Raw genomic sequence first — 20,571 nt, 5'->3', positions numbered from 1 at the left:
AGACCACATCCATCGAAAAGTCCATAATCGAGCCCCTCCATGAGAAACGCGCGTTCGCGCCAGATCAAACGCCCAAACCGTATCCAAATACGGCGGATCTTCGTGGGCCGGCCTTTTCATGGCCGATTCCTTCGCCAGCAAACGTTTTTTCCGTCGTTAGTTTGGTTCAGTCTACGAGAAAATCGCAAACGACGAACAGCGCAACCTAACCAGTGTCTCGTTTCTGCTGTGGTTCCCAAAAATCGACGTTCATAATAGGAATTGAGATCGTCAGAAGTTAATATCGCGTCGTGCCTTTCGATTACGGCCTGATCATTACGCGTCCAGTGTAACGGGTTTTCGACTAATCGGACTGCATCCCTAACTCGTCCTTCTGTTTCTAACTGTAAAGACTCCGGACCGTTCGCCTATTTACTTTTCTTTTGGAACTTTCGAATCGTCTACCTACACGATGATCGCGTGTTTCCCCATTCTTTACCGTAAAAATGAGATTTTTCTCCGCGTCATACGCCTTACCTAATAAGAAAGGTTGGCTGGTTCGCCCCCTGTCGACATAAATGGTCAACTTGACGAGATCTGACGCTGTATGTCTCGTGGTGCTCGATAGAATCGTATTCAATCGGTCCGCGTTCGAGCGACTCGAAGTTTATTAACAATTCCGTTGACTAATTGATCTCTTATGTGATTGTGTATGTGAAATATCCGTTGACGTTCCCATATTCTTCTTGTGATAATGGTGGTGCATAGGACAAGGAGGTTTACTGATAAAACAGCCTCAATGATATGGAATGACTACAGGTGGTTAATTTAATAAAACTAACTATAAATAATCTTTCAATACAAAGAATATATTTAGATCACCTCCAAAATCAATCTCAAATAACTTTAAGTGTATTTATTTAAAGAATAATATGAGTCAGAAACATTGTTTTGAAGTGTTTTCTAGAAACAATAACAAATTAAAAACTAAAGTAATTCATTAACATTGTCACATTTTGTATATCCGAATTTCTATCAATATATATTATTATATTATTAAATGTATTATATGTATTATTATCATATATGTGTTGCGTATTCATAGAATGAGGTATTTATTCAGTTGTTTTAATGTTTGTTATGAAAATTGTATGTAACTAAAATGTGCATGTATGTGAAAACACTGCACATTTACTATATAAGATTTACTATAAAACGTTATCTATTGTAACGTGAGTTATTTAATTATTATTAGATTACCGTATCATCACCAATAATACTTAACCAATGTTCGAGCAGAGTTGGTCGATATAGTGGGACCCGCTAGATTTTGCAAATTCTTTATCGAATTTCGGTATTTGTCGGATAGGTTGCAGCTGTTGTAATCTCCTATAACCCAAATCCTTTTTTAGGGGAGCTGACCCTTTACCCCGTCGACTTCTACATAAAAGTTTAAGACGTTAATTTATCATTCAGCAAATATATCCAAACCATTCTATCCACGTCTTTGGATATGTTTTTCAACTATACACATCTTCAATATATATCTTATATAGATATAGCTGTATCTTCAAAATTGCATTAACATTTAAAATTTAATTTTAATTTCATTTCTCTCTTTCGAATGTATCATATTAAACATTTTTTTTTATTTTCTTGATCTGTTGTCTATGTTTGTAATTATAGGAACTTGAACACTTGTACTTGTTGTTTTTCAAGAAGTTTTTATGGTATGATTTGATGGTGTGTGTTGTATCACGAATAATGCCTGACGATTCAGTATTTTCAATAAACATTTTCGATTCACCGTGTATAGCACAAAATTAAATTGCAATTGCAGGCATCTAGTTAAGGACTTTTCGCATTGTTGTGTTGAAAGTAAATAAATAGATTTTGTGTTTGGGTAGCATATAAAAATATATACTATATATTGTATAATAGAGATATGAATGTGGACACATATTGGGAGGTAATGAATTATTGCGAAAATATTTGTCATAGAACTAATATGTAGTTTAAATAATTATGAAAATAGTTTAATTATGAATTAATTGTGAAAATGTATTAGGAAATTTATAATATAGGTTAATTATTGTGGTAATTTCAATAAGATATCTGATTACTGATGAATTAATTATTATGTTGAAATAAACAAACACTCTTATTACATAATAAATTTTATGATGTGTTATAAAGTAGTTCATCTGGCATTATATTGTTCATTTAACTATCATTGTCCAACTGTCGATCATGATGTTTCAATATTTTCAAACCAAATTACCTATTTCTATGTTAGTAGGATGTTGCTTCATTTAAACTGACTATATTTAAAACACCTCTTTCGCTTTCTTCAAGTATTGATTTATAATTAATAGAGGAATTATAAAATACATATAAGCCATAAAACCTGTAAGGTTTAAAAACAAAACCTTGTTTTTCTAATTTTTTAAATTATTTTATTTTAATAGAAGTGGTGTAATAAATAAATAAACACGTCACCAAACTTCACCAGAAGAGATTTCTTAGAATATCCAGTGTCTTATTAGGCACGATATATAACATACATAAATACATAATATAAAACATATATTGGATAAAATAATGTGATTCTCATAGCATTTTAATTCAATTAATTATAATAATAGTATATCATTTCATGGAAAAATGTTATAAATTGTCCATACTCACTAGTGAACTTTCCTTATAGATCTGTGGCTCATCACGTTATCAATCATTCTAACACTCAATAGTTTTTATAATAACACACTATTAAAGCTGTACTAATGATCTTTCAGGATTTATACATTTCTTATTTAGATAAAATCAATATATTTTTTCAATTACAATATTAATTTTTAGTTCAACTCGAACATCGAAAACAATATTCGATCTACTTTCATTTTTATAACAACTTTCGAAATTTTAACCCACGCTACAATCATGCCTGAAAACATTAGTCATTGATACTGACCCATTCTCAACGTCTTCAATAGTATAGTACAATCATGTTAATAAACAAATCAGTTCGTGGAAACATTAATATCAGATTTTTTATTGATAAATAGAATCCATCGAAACTATTTGTTTATTGAATTAAAGTTGTTTGTTTATTATTTTCAATGATAAACGTAGTTTTTTTGTCGGTTAGTGACATCGTTCAACCGTAATGATATCATGTATCCTTGATATTAAACACTGTTGGTTTTGCTGCTTAATTAACTTAATAGAAATTAATCAGTGAGCGGTTTGGTTGCTATATTGATGATGTGGTTTTGAAAATATCGACGTTAAATCTTTGAGAAAGTATTATTTAACAAAATTTAATGTACGTGCAGTAACATTATAATGTCCTAACATTATAATTCTAACAAAAGAAGATCCAGCCAACTAATGCGTTTGACATTAACAGATAATGTGAAACATCAACTCTAAGAATTAAATCACTTTACCACTTATACTTTGTTCAATTTGAACGTTGCATATATGGTGGAGATGTCATTGCATTTTCGGATACTTAAAATAAAAATTTTATTAAACATAGACCTATTTTAATACTAAAAATATTTTTAACTAAAAAATTGAACCGACTTCAAAAAATAAATAAGGAACTCACTAAAAATTAAAAAATAATCAAACTTATCTAAGTTCTTAACACAAAAAGAAACATTTCAAAATAAGTATGTACATAATAGTCATTGTAATAACTAAATAAAAATAACCAAAAACCTTATTTAACCGATCTACTACATTACATCTATGTGAAATCTTTGTACATGCCTTTTAAGTGTTTCCCTCGTTTTTGCCCCCTTCCTTTCAACAGATCCTGATTTGGTTCCAATGGAACCACCTCACGGAAGTGCACTCTTTCGAATAAAAAAAGAACTTTAAAAATCCGCTCACAATTAACAGAGAAATCGGCGAACATACATAAAAAATATACACAGCCGAACATAGAACCTATCCTTTTTTGAAGTCGGTTAATTAAAATAGTGGAAAATACCTCACCTACGAAATAATATCATACACTTTGAGAGAGGAGACTTTTATTAACCAACACTCAATAATACGGGATATGATAAGCGCTGTTGTTACTCCTAAAATCCGCAAATAATTGATACATAAAGAAAATATTTATCATATTCTTGAACGATTGTTACAAAAAAATCTATAATCTACTACAAAATTGAGTCAAAAAAAACGAACCATTTTCTATTCCCAATTTTATTTGAAAATATAATTTAATTCTAATATTAAGAAAGTATAATGAGGCTTATTAAAAGTTACAATCAATCATTATCAATTCTCAATCAATCCATCCAATAAAACAACCAATGCACGTCATAGATGATGCGAATATACGACAAAATGCATTTTGTTAAAATCCGTTTTTAATTCGCCGATCTTTCCTTGTCAATTTACCGTAGTTAAAGAGAGACAGAATGTTATTTAATGCGCCTGGACATGTAACTAAATCAGTCTATAAAATTCGTTTTGTATTGGTATTAGCCGATCCTGTTGTCTACGAAATTCTTCAAAACATTAGTAAAAATAGAGGTTACAAACCGGCAAGATTCTATGTTAATGCGGCAACATTGCTATTGCTGTTGATTGGCCGTTTTATTGGATAGTATGTGATGATTCGTTCTGTGATGATACACTTTCGCATATCACAGCTTATAAATTGTAAAATGACAAAACCATAACCGCGATAAAACGTCATCTTTAGCGTAACTTTATTTGGGATATTCCAAATAGGAAACTGTAATACCTGCATAATATTGCATGCCAACAAAACCGACAATAATCCCGCCGTCAATATCAACCAACGGCCGTTGTTCGGAACTGAATATGGTAATCGGATAAATTGATCCCGGACACACTCTTATCCATTTTATGGTAATAATATTCGGAGCACCGTTAACGCAACGTCGAAGTTTTTCCCGTAAAAGCGAAAAAATAGCGGTACATTCAAGCTAACCGGCACCCATCCCGTCATCGTGAAAAGGCGCGCGTTTTCGCACAGGTCATGGTGACTGGCTTCGATGAACGATTCTCTCGCCAGATTATGACATGATGAACGGTCGGAAAGAGGTTTTTTTCCATTATTATTCAACACAAAACAAACGTTGATTAATTCACTTCCATTTACAGTTGTCGGGCTCGCTATTGGCATCCCATGGCCGATTTTGGAGTTCGATTTTTTTTTCAATCGAACCTGGTCTTGAAAATAATATGCTTCATGTGGTGGTTCCATACAAAGGATCATTGTTGATAGGGATTTTCATTGAAGGCCAATATTATAGATATCTATATAAGATGATAAACAACGTCTAGCTTTTTTCCATTTTTACTTTAAAAGTAATATTCATAAAGCAAATTTTGACCCAGTGACTATCAATTTCAATGTCCTATACTACTATAGCAACTATAGTCTATTCTAAATAACAGTGAATTTACGTCATCACGATGTGAAATGTATCGCCTGTAGGAATTTGTAAATTCGTTTTAAAATCACAAAATATTTTCCTTCTCATTTTATTCTAACTAAAAGAAGACACAATGCAGTCTGATACGTTCGAATATGTAACCGAATCAGCCTATAAAATTGGCCTGGTTGTCAAATGTCTGCAAAATTCTTCAAAATATTAGTGATAATAATTACAAGTTATTTCCCGGCAAAACGTTGTTTTGGCACTTTGCTTTGAAAAACTTCGAATTGCTGCTTAGTATTACTCTGATGCATTAAATGTACTATAATGTCAAAATAAATTATATTTGATAACATTTTCTTTTTATTGAAAATGAACAAAAACTCAAAGTTATTGCGACGTTTTAACGTCATACGTTTAGATGACGTGAGTTCATTGTTATATTGAACGGGCTATATCTAAACTAGCGTTCATATATTAATAGTTACATATCATGTTTACATACCGAAAAATAGAAAATCAAACGAAAAACAGCGTTTGCTTTGTTCTGTTATGTTTTCAATGTAGTGGTAATTCGTTTTCAATATAACGGAACCAAGCTTATTTTGTATCCAAAACATACCTTTTGGAACTCTTGGTGAAATGAAAGATATCAATGTAAATAAATGACGCTTTTCCATACTACATTATTAAAGGAATATGACACTTCAAGCTGTTTCAACATTCAACGGTTTCATTGGTTTCATTGGTTGCCAAACAAAATCGACACCGAAGCCGTATATTTATGGTCTTAGTCTTACTGAGCATATGGTGCGACCAACAAGATGTAGCTGCTAAAACCGTATGAAATTATTACAACAGATGTCTGTGGATGTCAATTCAATAAATTGAACGGCGTATTGTTGCAAACAACACAACAGCAATAGCGAGTAACAGACGCAAAATCATTCTCTTGTAAGACGACACTCGACTACACGTTGCAAGAGTTGTTAAGTAAACACTCTTGCAGCTCAAATATAAAGTTCTACCGTACCCAGCACAGTCACCTGGCATAATGCCTTTTGATTGCCAGTTGTTCAGATCTATTCAGCCATAGCTTCGCTGGCACATGCTGCCAAACCAACATATTTTCTCTTGACACCATCGCCATGTTAGCAGAATCATGTGAATGATGTGTGTACTCTGTACTACACCTCTAATAAAATAATAACTTGATGTTACGAATGTTGCAAATCTGTCACATGTGTACGATGAAGTCGGTAGACTAAATCCTATATATTGACATCCATTTAAACCACAAAGAACAACATTAAAGAAGAAAATTTTGTCGAAGCCAAAAATATGATTTAATTTTTCACTTGTATTATTTGAACTTTGATCTTTTTTATTAAACGATAATAGAGATAACAACAGAATAATTGTTGTTCACAGTAATTGTTGCGTTCATTTTTACACTTTACAAAACCGATATTATCTCAAATAATTGCGCCTTATTTAAGCTAAAAGCCTTATTGAGCACACCTTAAAACTAAAACGCTCTTTGTTTTCAATGTTGTATCAATTCACGGATTTTATCTGAATTGTTCGAAACGTTCTTTTTCGTTTCGTAATAGGTTAACTACACTTCACCAGAGCTGAACATAAAAGTTATGATAAAAATCAAGGCCACGCGGGTAACGACTGGCAACTGGCATCTAATAATAATAATACCCAATGTTTTGTAAACCCGTACGTAGTAATATTGATTTAATTTTTCCTTTCAATTATTTATAGATAGTCAAAATATATCTTGAATCAGTTAGCAAATATTTTTCGAGTTATTTTTACACCGATGATTAAAACACGAGGATTTTAAACTCAAAATAATATTTGAAGAATTGGGTTTGGTATTAAAACCAAGTAGTAGTTTATTGACTATAAAATTATATTGCATCTCGTGGTCTATTGAATAATTTAAATACCAGAAGGGTGGTACGCCAGATATAATTGATCTTATAGCCTTTGTCTTTCCTCAAAATCTTCTCGATGTTTTTTCGCAAAATTGTTTGATGAAAATGAAATTATGCTGTTTCTAATATCACTCCAGTGTTAAGCCAAACCTGACTAGATCGTAATATCTATTTCTCACGCATCGTTGATTTTTTATCCGTGTACTTATTATCCTACCAATTTCTCATATGTACACTTTCTCACCCTCACAGGGGACCTTCTTGTATACTTCTGTTACCTTTACTAGATCCATTTTAGCTTTGGGATTATGAAACGCCTGAGACACCTTCCAGTATGGTTTCAATATGATTTTGATGTTAAATTTCATCCGTACCTTGTCCTGTTAATGCGGTTTGTTCTTCCCTGAAGAAACGGAAGGACTGAAAGCTCCCGCCCTGAAGATGCAATATGTAATGATAGCAAAACGTCGACCAGTTTTGGTCAGAGAACGCGACTCCAATCCGGAAATCAGTAGTTCAAATAAACAACCGCGTAAGTCTCAAGTATAATGTACGTCAGCATGTCGCAATGTTACCGCATCAAAGTTGAATTTTGGTTTGTTTTGAAATAACAAAATGTTGATATAAATAATATAATGAAACAAAAAATAATGTTCCTGTACATTTCATAAATTGTATCTCGAATGGAGCTAACGTCAAATTGATCTTGATTCGTCACCCGCTACGTATGAGGACGTGTTTTTTTAGTGAATCCAACATTAACAGGTCAATTGAAAAGTCCCCGGCATACCATAGTAAGTAAAACATTTTTTGGGTAAAATTAGTTTTTTTTTATTCAACATAATTCTCTTTTCTGATTTTTTTAACACTGATTTAACGACCGTCCAACTTTTCAATACCATTTTTGTAGTACGATTTGTCCTTTGCTTCAAAATAGGCCTCAGTTTCGGCAATCACCTCTTCATTGGACGAACATTTATTCCCAGCGATCATTTCTTTTGAGATCTGAGAACAGGAAATAGTCGCTGGGGCCAAATCTGGAGAAAACGGTGGATGAGGAAATAATTCGAAGCCCAATTCATGGATTTTTGACATCGTTTTCACTGAGTTGTGACTCAGTGCATTGTCTTGGTGAAGCAACACTTTCTTTTTCTTCAAATGCTGCCGTTTTTCCGCGATTTCGTCTTTCAAACGGTCCAATAACGCTATGTAATAGTCGCTGTTGATGGTCTTTCCTTTTTCAAGGTGATCAATGAAAATTATTCCATGCGCATCCCAAAATACAGACGCCATAACCTTGCCAGCCGACTGTTGCGTTTTCCCACGCCTTGGAGCGCATTCATCGTGTGCAGTCCACTCGGATTACTGTCGATTGGACTTCGGAGTGAAATAATGGAGCAGTATTTCATCCATTGTCAAATATCGACGCAAAAACTCGGGTTTATCACGCTTGATCATCTTCAAACACTGCTCCGAATCATCAACTCGTCGTTGGTCTTGGTCAAAAGTGAGCTCGCGCGACACCCACTTTGCACAGAGCTTTCTCATACCCAAATACTCGTGAATGATATGATGTACAGTTCAGTTGATATCTTTAGAGTGTCTGATATTTCATTCAATTTCAATTTACGGTAATTAAAAATCATTTTGTGTATTTTTTTGGGCGTCCACTGCGTTCACCATCTTCGGTGCTCATTTCACCACTTCTAATCCTTGATGGTTGATTTTCCTGGGGCAGTCTCTGGAAAGTCGGCATCAGGCCAAGTTTTTGCTTCAACTGTATTTTTTCCCTTCAAAAAGCAATATTTTATCAACACGCGAAATTCCTTTTTATCCATTTTTTTCACAATAACAAAAGTTGCTTCACTCAAAATGCTATAATTCACAAACTAATGATCCGACAGCTTTCAAATTCTCATTATTCTTGCAAATTCTCAGCATCTTTTGAGGGTTAGGGTTAACTAAAAAACATATGAATTTAGCTTTAGTAGCGCCATCTATGTGGCAGTGCGGGGACTTTTCAATTGACCTATTATATTGTTTTTAATTTTCTGAGCAATTTTAATCACAGTACTTATATTAATATTAAGTGTAACTGCAATACGCTAAAAATATTTACAATAATTCGCAGCAACTTTATATTTAATTGTATCAATACCTAGTTATCTCCCTAGCGCATTTTACTGGCTCACTATTATCTCGCTCCTGTTCGAAGTAATTAATTATAGACGCCCATTTATAACATCTAATTATTATCGCTAATGTTTTGACGAATTTTTCTAGATATTTGACAACAGAGTTGACCAGTACCAACACAAATCGAATTTTATAGGCCGATTTGGTTACATGTTCCAACGCATGAAACAGCATTATGTCTTTGTTAACTAGGATACTTTAATTAATAAAATAAGAAGGAAAAATCTGCTCCGAGTTTAAAAGGAATTTTACAATTTTACAAATTGCATTTGGCAGTATATTCAACGTATTCTATGTTTGTATTTTTTGGGTATCTGCCAAGAACATAACCTTGCAAAATTATCGATTTAATTGTATACTGACACGTGTTTGTTGCTTTTTTTTTGTTCTTTTAAAGATGTTGAAAATTTATTTATAAATACTAAATTTAAAACATAATTAAATTAGAAACATTCTCGTGGGTAGTTTCAACGATAGTAAAAAGTTTCAAAACGGTCCATTTATTGTCAAATGCAAGTACCTTTGTTTAAAAGAAGCAATTTTGTATCATAATCTGTTTATTTATATATTTGTTGATATATTGAAAATATTTATGACATTAATTAGAAGTAACATTTTCATAGATCCAACATGACATGGATAAAATTAACTTAGATTTTTAAAATGTTCCTATAAAATAACGAGAAAATAAATTTTATAGTTTTTTGTTGTTGTATTAGGCCTATAAGTTAATATTAAAGGGTTTACAACAGATGGAGTTATTGTGTATTAAACCACAACGTGAACTTGGTTACAAAGTTGGTTTAAACTTTAAGTTGAAGCCTCATTCACAATCTTCACTTTTCAGTATGTGTCATTTAGTCGAATGACGAAAGAAATTCAGTGCATTGCAAATGTCGGAATTTGTACCGAGTAAATCGCACTTGCGGGAAGTCTTATTTTTTACCCTAATTTGAAGAAAAGGCTGCAGCTGCAGGTCCTCCCATGCTGTGCTCTTATGGCAACCATGCTCCATTGATTTCAAGATGTGAATACTGATTTGGATATTTTAAAAATGGTGATTTTAGCACCGAAAGCAATAGGCGACAACCATAATAATTAAACACAAGGATTTGCAGATGTTATTCCATGTAAAACGCAAGAAGAATATACTGGTTTGTTGGAAGTAACACCGAAAACCATTTCCAATCGCTTAAAGAAGATGGGAATTATCCAAGAGCTAGATAGTTTGCGCCATATGAATTTAAGCCGAGGTATTGAAAGGCGTTTGGCCGTGTGTGTAATGCTGCTACAACGGCAAAATCGGAAATGTTTTTTACATCATATTGTTACTGGTGATAAAAAGTGGATCGATTACAATAATCCTAAATGAAAAAATAATGAGGTCTACCTGGTCAAGCATTAACATGAACGGCAAAGCCGAATTTCCATGACTCCAAGTTAATGCTCTGTATTTGGTGGGATTACCTTGGTGTGGTATACTATGAGCTGCTAAAAGCTTATGAGATTATCAATGGGGATCGTTATCGATTACAATTGATGCGTTTGAGTCGAGCACTGCACAAAAAACTGCCAGAATACGAGCAAAGACACAATAATATTCTTTAGCATGACAATGCTCGACCACATGTTGCAAAATCTGTGAAAACATACCTGGAAACATTGAAAGAGGATATGCTACCCCACACGTCGTATTCTCCAGACCTTGTTCATTCTGATTACTACTTGTTTCGACATGTGATTCGTGAACTGTCTAAACAGCACATCACTTCTTATGACGATACTAAATAATGGGTCGATTGATTGCATCGGCTATCGATGGACAATACTTTGAATAGAATATATTGTACCGATTTTTCACAATAAAGCGTCAATCTAAAAAAATCTTTTAAAACCAATTTATAGGCTAAATATATTTTTGTTTAAACTTTTTATTGCGTTCAAAATAAATTTAAAAATTAACTGCGACATATACAAAATTGTTTACTCGTTCGCGACAATTATTGATATAATAATTAGTAGTTCTCGTGTTTGATATCACGCAAACTTGAAAACAAACACCAGGTTTTCCTAACGGATATTAAACGATATTGTTGTAATTTCACACTTGATGGGTGCAAACGTGGCAACATGGTGAAAATCACACCTTACACGGACTGGAATGTCGCACAATAGTAAGAAAACCCGCGATCTTATTGCGCTAGTGCCTCTCACTGTTGAAGGTGAATCATAGCAAAAACTGAAAACAATGTTTAAAACAACTATATCACACTGAGACCGAAATAATATACAGCTTGTCAAATAAGTTTCAGACTTATTATAATTAAACTGATAATAATTAAACGACCATGCACTACGTAATACAGCTAATTGATGTCTCAAAATTGTTTCAGAGTCAAGGTTAAATAAAATAAACAACGTTTCTTGGATCTAGAAAACGAGACCTTTGTCAATATGTTGTATTTTCTCTTACAGCGTTGTTTTGTGAACGCAATTTGAACATAACATACTCATGTAGTTCGTTTCTCTTTAGATTTTGCTTACCTTGACGTACAAGTGAACTGAAGAAGCTCGATCTTAAAAATGACAGTTCAGTTTCATTAATTAATTTGTTATATTGATTTCGCCAATAAGACTTACATTCTAATTAATATTATTGTTTCTTATATAGCATATCTAATTTTTATTCTCTTACAATGTCCCTTTTTAACCGACTTCAAAAAGAAGGAGGTTTTATGTTCGACTATATTATTTTTTAATGTTGTGTTCGCCGTTTTCTCCGTCGATTATGGACTGATTTTGAAAATTCTTTTTTTATTCTAAAGGGTGCACTTCCGAGGTCCAAGTCAGGATCTGATGGTGGAATCCGGGGAAATCGAAGGAAACCCTCAAATTTCAAAAGCACGTACAACAAGGTTTTCACATATTTTTTTTTATCTAAAATAATCGTCTATTTGGGTATAATGTTATTGCTTAACTGATGTGGCGGAAAATCGGAAGTCGTTCAGTGCAGAAGCTATTTAGTTTTCTTTTTGAAGTTTTTTTTGCGATTGCTTCTATGTTGTAGTGGTTAGAGCGTTCAAAATAGGTTAGGTAGCGGACCCCGGAGCCTGTACCGTTCCTTATTTTCAATTATTGTTTCATTATTCCAATTTTTCTTCCTACGCCTTTACTTGGCCTACCCATTGTAATAATAAAATAACTGCGTAATTTATTGAATAAATATCTAACGCTAAAAAGAGAGAAACAAAATATTTTTAACAAAAAAATTGAACCGACTTCAAAAAATAAATAAGGAACTCAGTTAAAAGTAAAAAATAACCAAACTTAGATTTTTAACACATAAAACGTAAACAATTGTTAAACAATCTAATCTAAATATTAAATTTGATAGTTTTGACATTTTTCTGCATAAAACAACCATTTATGTATACCGACGCTTATCATCATTGTTATTTAACATTTGTTACTTTTGTGGTATAATTTGAATTAATTTATTGCCGATGGTCAGCAAACACTTTCAGAAACTGCTGATGCTATTCTGTCATATTACGATTGTCGATTTCACCAATAAGACTTTTACATTCTTATTCATATAAATCTGTTGAAATGCCAAAACTATTTCTCCTTTTTATGGCAGACGTTATTGTCTATATATAAATAACTGGACATAATATATGCCTAACTGCATATAAATATTTGTTCAAACAATCATCGTGTTAAAAACCATCACCATAGCCGCCCCCATATCAATCACTTGTCATATATTCATTTCCTGTGCGATATTACCACTATAAAAAAACAACTGCACAAATCCTTTACTAATTCTGTCATTTCTATTTTTATTGCAATAATAAAACAGTGTTTCTACCGTTAATTTGCATAGAAGAAACCAGTAAACATCCGGAAGTCCACATAGAGAGAGAGAAATATTTAATTAGCAAATAATTATTGTGTGACAATCCGGCGGTATTATTCACTTATATAGTTGTTTTGCATAGTATCTCAAACGAATTTAACATTAGGTGCTTTCGGTTTTAAAAGATATTTATTGCGAACATTTCTTATATCAGTATATAAGAATCAAAATAATCCCCATCACTTTCTACAATTGTTCTCAACTTTCTGGCAATATGGTGATATCATGTCGTAGACATTATATTGGTTTTGGTAACGATCCAATTGTCGATCAATTTTAGCACATCTTCGGCATTTCGAAACCGTATGCGAGCCAAGCCATGCTGCATTGATGTGAGCAACTGGTAAACAGATGGCTCTATATCCAATGAATACTCAGGGTGCGGCAATATTTTTCATTCAAGTTCCAACAGTGTGAAAACACTTGATTCTATTAAGCGCCCTGAAAGTTCTTTAAAAGGTTTAGTCCAATAATTATTGCATTTAATTGTTTTCAAACTTGTTTGGTCCCCTAGGTCGTTCTTTGTCATTAACTTCAAAATCACCACTTTCAAATCGATTAAACCAAAACCGACAATTAAGATATGGTGATTTCTCCAAATTAAACAACGAAAGTAATGAATGTCGAAAATGCAATTGAATATTTTATTATTAGCGACTTTAAAACGAACTTATAAATGCGAAAACATAAGAATCTGATTATTTCAACTAAAATGTACCACACTACATTTTTAAACGTTTATACTAATAATATTTAAGTTGTTTAACATAACAATAAAGATGTGTTTTCTTTGTTTTACAGGTCAGCTCTCCAGACGCTCCATAAAGTTAGCGCAAAGGCGCGCGACGCAAATTTCTTTCAAGGTGGTGGTACGCATGCTTGGGTTGAATATTACGAGAAGCACGTCACCTCCGACCGATCCTGTCTCAATGAATGGCACGCAATGGACTGTTTGGAATCGAGAAGACCACCATCACCGGATTCGATCCGGGCACGACCCACAGAACGGGAAGAAACCGAAACGGTAATTGTTATATTCATTTTAGTTAAATACGAAATATATTACTATACTACTTTCTTAAATGATATATATTAATTTCTTATAATCTACTCATCATCATCAATGTAGAGTCAGTGCTCTCCAACGAATAGACTGCTATCGTAGGACTTTCTTCTAGAATCTTCTTCACCCAATCTCGCCACAGTATGCGATCGGCCTCAACCATCCTAGGCTTGGACAATCTCCTATTTTTCAGATTTCCTTCCATGATCCATGTCTTTTTCGGAGTTTATCCACTCAAAGTTTCGATATCGCCACAAAAGTCTATGATCTCATTCATTCATCTTTCATTCAAGGCATGTCCAAAATATTGTAAACTGTGTCTATGGATTTGTTCCTCAATTATGCACTTGTTATGGCATCTTGAACGAATTACTTCATTTCTAATAATATCGTAGCTTACAGAAACTTACAGATGTCAGACTGTAACATTGTTCAAGTCTCGGGGCCATACAAAAAAATTGGCAAGATAAACGCCTGATAGAGACGGATTTTAGTCCTGATTATAATATTTCCTCTTTTCCACTCGTATCTTCTTAAAGAAGCAAAAACATCTGCAATTTGGCAGATACGGCTTGTTACGTCAACGGTAGATGCAATTTTCTTCTCCTGCATTATTGATACCAAGTATTTGAACTTTGAACGCTTGCTCTAGCTGGAGCCCATTGAGATTTACAGTAGCAGACGATTCGTCAATTGTCAATACTTTTTGGTATTTTCCACATTAATTCTGAAGAAATATGGTTACAATACTAACTTTTTGTGAATATAATTTCATATCTACTTTTTCGATAATTGATAAGAGATTTATTTCTCGATAATTTTTACTGTGTTAACTCTCTTCTTTTATCGATAGTTATTGCTTTTGAAGGTAGGGGTGCCGAAAAAATATCGATACATCCATATTTTTGGCCGATATTTTTTGACCGATATATCGAAATTATTGTTAGCCGATATTTTTCGATATTTTTTCTAAAAAATCAGATATTTTTTAAACATTATAAAACGTTTTTAATTATTTTTAATGAACCTTAAAAAATTTATACTTAATTTTAAAGGTTTACAAAAAATATCGATATATTTTTCTACGATATATCGATATTTGTCTCAGCGACCAACACCCCTTGTTAAAGGTACTCGCCCTCCAATCATTTTATTTTCTTAAAAAACATCTACGAAGAATTCAGTATCATTTAAATTCTACATCTTTTATAACAATTTCACGATTAAATTTAATTTAATTTGGAAAATTTTAAGAGACGGCAAGCTTCGTGCACGATGGATGCCACAATCACTAACAATGAAATAAAAGCACATCCGAGTACGACTTTAAAGAGAATTAGTCCCCGTCTGACTTCCGACTCTCGCGAAAATTCTTTAGTGCAAAACGATTTTCGGCGAACAAAGAGGTAATATGTGCCGTGAATGGTATTTTGCAGACTTGCCGGAAAACGATTGCAGTGGAGGATCGTTGGAATAAGTGTCTTGAAGTTGAAGGAAATTAAACCTAAAAATAAAGTCAATTTTATACTACATTTCCATTTCATTTTCGTAAGCTGCTATAACAAAAAGTGAACTCGTGATTTGATAGATTGGTGGTATTTTTCTAAGATAAGGTTGTACTTGCTGAATGTTGTAAATATTCTCGAAAAGGTTGTAGTGTCGCATACATATTCCACCACATCCGTCATTTCCATTATATTGCTGATGATTTCGTTTACCTAATTATACAGCAATAGAGTAGTTCGTGATGGACAGCCAAGCTCCCTAAGGTTCGAGACACTGTCGATATATCATCTGCCCAGGAGTTGTCTCGATAAATTACAATTAGATCACGGACAGGACGGGTCCTAGTGGCCAAAGATAGCCGTTTCTGGCGATTGCTTCTTTCAGATGGTCCAGTTGTTCATAGCACAGGTTCGAATTAAGAATTTGGCCGCAATTCGTAGTATATGACCCCTTGTCAATCCCACTAAATGCATAGCAAAACCTTCCTGTCTTCCAATCCTGGTTTGGTCACCCTTTGCGCCGGTTTACCGCACTTCTACCACGACCCCTTAACATTGTCGTAAGTGATCCTCTTTTCATCACCATTTCACATCCGCTTCAGAAAAGAGCAGATTTTGTTACGATTCAACAACGATTTACTAGAAATTTTACCTTTGAACTTTTTTTCTGATGAAAATTGATTGATTTCCAATAAAAAATGAAAATCACATGCGTAAGTGTGGCACCCAGACATCTAGCTTATTTTTGTATCCAACTTTTTTTATAATTCCATACTATTTTTTGCCTAATGTTTAGCTCCCAGACAATAGAAACAGTGATTATATGAAGGTCGGACTTGATTATTTCTATAATATTATCCATATTTTCAACAATTGTCCTTCCAGGCCGTGGCGTATCTTCGACAACGAAATTACCAAAACAAACCTAAATTACAAAGCCAAGCAAAATTACGCTTGATTGGCTGTTAGAGTATCAGAACTATAACAAAACTATTCGCATTTTCAGCCGCTTGGTTTGTGTATTCACCTGCATCGAAGATAAACGGTAAAATTAACGTATTCTATCTTTGCTGGTATCCATCTTTAGCGTAAGTTCAAACAAAATTAAGTACAAAAGGTCGCCTTTTTGATTCCATCTATTGGAAAAATAACAGATTTGTTTTTCTAGATATGTCAACATTTTTCCAGTCTTCGAATGGTGTTAAACTCTATTTCTGAAATGACCTTTAAAGCTTCCTCCAATTCGATGATTTTCAGCGACTTTTTCCTTTTGATGAAATAAGAAAAGAAATGTAGACAGCAAATAACGTTTTCAGACACAAACCTCTACATTTTCAAAAAGTTATAAATATATAATGCTCTTATTTTGGCAGAACGTGACTTATCAGTAGAATAAAATGATGTATGCATATATCAAAACATAAAATTGCATACTTGTGACTAGCGAAATTCATTACAAAAACACGAAAGTATTTACCAACACACCTGGAAAATATATTCAATAGTGTATTATTATAGTGGAGACAAAACTCTGGTGTATATTTCAACTATTAATTGTTTAGATTTTGTGTTTGGTTAATTATATTAACGTAATTTTTATATTAATTTTTCAATTATTAACCATATTAAAAAATGCTTAATTTTTGAAGGTGATACGGGCTACTCTTAAAGAAATAATGATGTCGGTCGATCTGGATGAGGTGACTTCTAAAGTAATCCGAACGCGTCTTGAGGAACAATTAGACATGGATTTGGCCGAGTACAAGAGCTTCATCGACCAGGAGATGCTGGTCATCTTAGGTCAAATGGACGCGCCTACGGAAATATTTGACCACGTTTTTCTTGGAACAGAATGGAATGCTAGTAATTTTGAGGAATTGCAAAAAAATGGGTAAGGACCCGTAATATTTTTGCTCGTACTATATCCCTATTAAAATATTTTTATTTATTGTTTCAGTGTGGGTCATATTCTAAATGTTACTAGGGAAATCGACAATTTCTTCCCTGGGTTGTTTCAGTACATGAACATACGCGTTTATGATGATGAGAGAACTGACTTATTGAAGCATTTCGACGATACCTTTAAGTATATATCGAAGGCTCAAAGTGGGAATTCCAAAGTAAGTAAATTTATAATTTTTAAGTTATTAAAAAAGCTAATGAGACTTAAGACCTATGACAAAAACATCGAATAGCTTCGTATATAATATGCTTTTTTTTGTTATTAAATTAAATTTGTACTCGGTGAACTAAAAAGTGGATAACTGGAATAGTCTTAACAAGTCTGAAAATCATCTGTCGTTCTTTCAAGAAATACTACTTTATATTAGGTGCTTGTATATATTTTGATCAGTAATATCTTTGTGAAAATACAAATGTGTCAATGCAAGCAACTCTTATATTTCATGGTTTTGACATTTCTTTACATAAAATAATAATTTTCCATTTAGTATTATTAAGTTATTCAGTGTATACAAGTGCTAATTATGGAAAAATTGTTGGCATTCCTTATTCTTGTTGTTTTAATTGAAAAAATCTGCAGCCGAAGCCCATCAAACACATTGATAACATGTTCGAAGACGGTGAATTGCGAGTCTTATTGGACGAAAAGCCCAGCTCAGAGTATCAAAGGACTTTTAGACATCTTTGATGTATCAATTGTTTCAACATGCAATGGGAATGATTCAAATTGAGACAAAATGGTTACTACACAAATTGACTGAAAACAGAAAAGAAGTTTTCTTTGCCATATTCTGACTAACAATGGAAAGGAGATCTACGTGATAATTCTAAGCGTAAAAAGTCATGCGTTAATCAAACCACCGCTGAAACGACATATTAAGGTCCATAAAATGTTGCTGTGCATATGGTGACACCAGCAGCGAAACTGTTACTGTAGATGTCTAGCGACTTTAACTGTGTAATTGAACAACGTTCGGCCACACGTTGCAAAAGTTGTGAAAAAAGGCTGGAATGGAAAGTTCTGTCACACTCAGCGTACTAACCAGGCATAGCGCCTTTTGATTACCAGTTGCCCAGATCGATATAACATGACTTGATTGAAAACCAGCAATCTATTTGTAAAAAAATGGAAAATATGTTGATTATTTTAAGTTGTATTGTAATAATTTTTCTTCATTATTGATGTTTTAAGCAAAAAAATTATCAGAGTATCTAATACATTCAAATGATCTTTATCTTTGAATTTTATGGTATTGTCTAATAAATTAGCAGTTTAAATTGATAAAAATGCATTGTTGCTGATTAAATGTCGATTTAGCATAAGGCATATATAATCTGTATTAGATCTATTTTTAAACTAATAGTTATTTTTTGTTTATAGGTCTTAGTGCATTGTAAAATGGGCATAAGTCGCTCGGCTAGCGTTGTTATAGCATACGCCATGAAAGCATATAATTGGGATTTCCCCAAAGCCTTGCAATATGTAAGGGAGCGGCGAAATTGCATCAAGCCAAATTCAAATTTTTTGGCCCAACTTGAGACTTACCAAGGTAAAGTCTGTAATATCAACATTATTGTAAAGTATATTAAGATTTTCTTACCATTTTACAGGTATACTGGACGCAATGAAAAATAAAGAGAAATTACAGAGATCGAAGTCTGAAACTAATCTCAAATCACCTACTAATAATAGCAAGACGGATAATGTGCTCTCTGGTAGTGAACCGAGTCCAGCCGTGCAAGCCTTGTCAAAATCCTACGACTTTCAGTCGACTCTTTCTGGACAAGACCTTCGGCAGATGGGTGCGCGGCCTAAATCCTGGTCTCCCGACAGCATTGCCACCAGGGAAATACGTAAGAGTATCAAATCGTCTCCGGGTTCTGTCAGCCTGGAAGACCTACGCCAGGCACGACACGTGCTCATGCCCTGTGATAATGGGGAGTCGTATAGTGTCTCCCCAAACCAAATAGTGCATCTACCTGGTCGTGATGCTAGCGATCACAGTTCCTGTAGTTTAAGTGCGAAAACTGTAACGTCCGAAACGTGGGATCCTGGAGAGGGACATAGAGAAGCCGTGAATGCATCAAATGTCAGTACAAATAGCTTAGCCTGTGATTTAAAACTTAGTGTAGTTGAGAATGTGGACACGCCGGTGTGGACTTCTTCATCCGTGGTGGTAACTCAAAGTGCTACCGCGTCTTTTAATAATCTTAGTACAGTTCCTGAATCTCGGTCCAAAACTGGTTCCCAGAGCGATCTCTTCTCAAATCAACTGGATCGTGTGTTTGACAAAGAAGAGAGGAAGCAACGGCTAAAACCAGCAATATTAGCTGACACTGGACCGGATGACGGATTACAGTTAAGGGAATGTCCCTCGAGGCAAAGCTCGTGGAGTTCGTACGATAGCGCTGTTGTTATGGCAGAAAAAACTGAATTGTCAAGGCACAGTTCATGGGGTTCAGGCGACACGCGAAACCGCCCAAGCAGAAATAGCTCTTGGGGATCGTATGACATGCGCCCAAGAGGTTCTGTTTACTACAATAATGAAAAAGGTATGCATGAACAATC

General features: G+C 33.7%; 1 protein-coding gene across 3 annotated transcripts in view; it reads left to right on the top strand.

The window, feature by feature from the left end:
* Positions 1-20,571, top strand: part of LOC143190961 (protein phosphatase Slingshot) — a 376,206-nt gene that overhangs the window by 352,459 nt on the left and 3,176 nt on the right. For 2 of the 3 annotated variants that reach the window (XM_076395580.1, XM_076395579.1), the window contains 5 exons: positions 14,274-14,496; positions 17,690-17,931; positions 17,998-18,160; positions 19,384-19,552; positions 19,614-20,555. In XM_076395580.1, coding sequence (XP_076251695.1) covers positions 14,274-14,496; positions 17,690-17,931; positions 17,998-18,160; positions 19,384-19,552; positions 19,614-20,555 — 1,739 coding nt within the window. Of the gene's footprint in view, positions 1-168; positions 799-14,273; positions 14,497-17,689; positions 17,932-17,997; positions 18,161-19,383; positions 19,553-19,613; positions 20,556-20,571 lie in introns of those variants that run through there. The other variant, XM_076395581.1, reaches the window with a different exon arrangement.

Source organism: Rhynchophorus ferrugineus, unplaced genomic scaffold (assembly GCF_030347505.1).
Source record: "Rhynchophorus ferrugineus isolate W39M unplaced genomic scaffold, kcgeb_rfMv2 rfM2, whole genome shotgun sequence".
NCBI lineage: Eukaryota > Metazoa > Arthropoda > Insecta > Coleoptera > Curculionidae > Rhynchophorus > Rhynchophorus ferrugineus.
The sequence above is the reverse complement of the archived record's forward strand: the minus strand, read 5'-3'. Positions and strand labels throughout refer to the sequence as shown.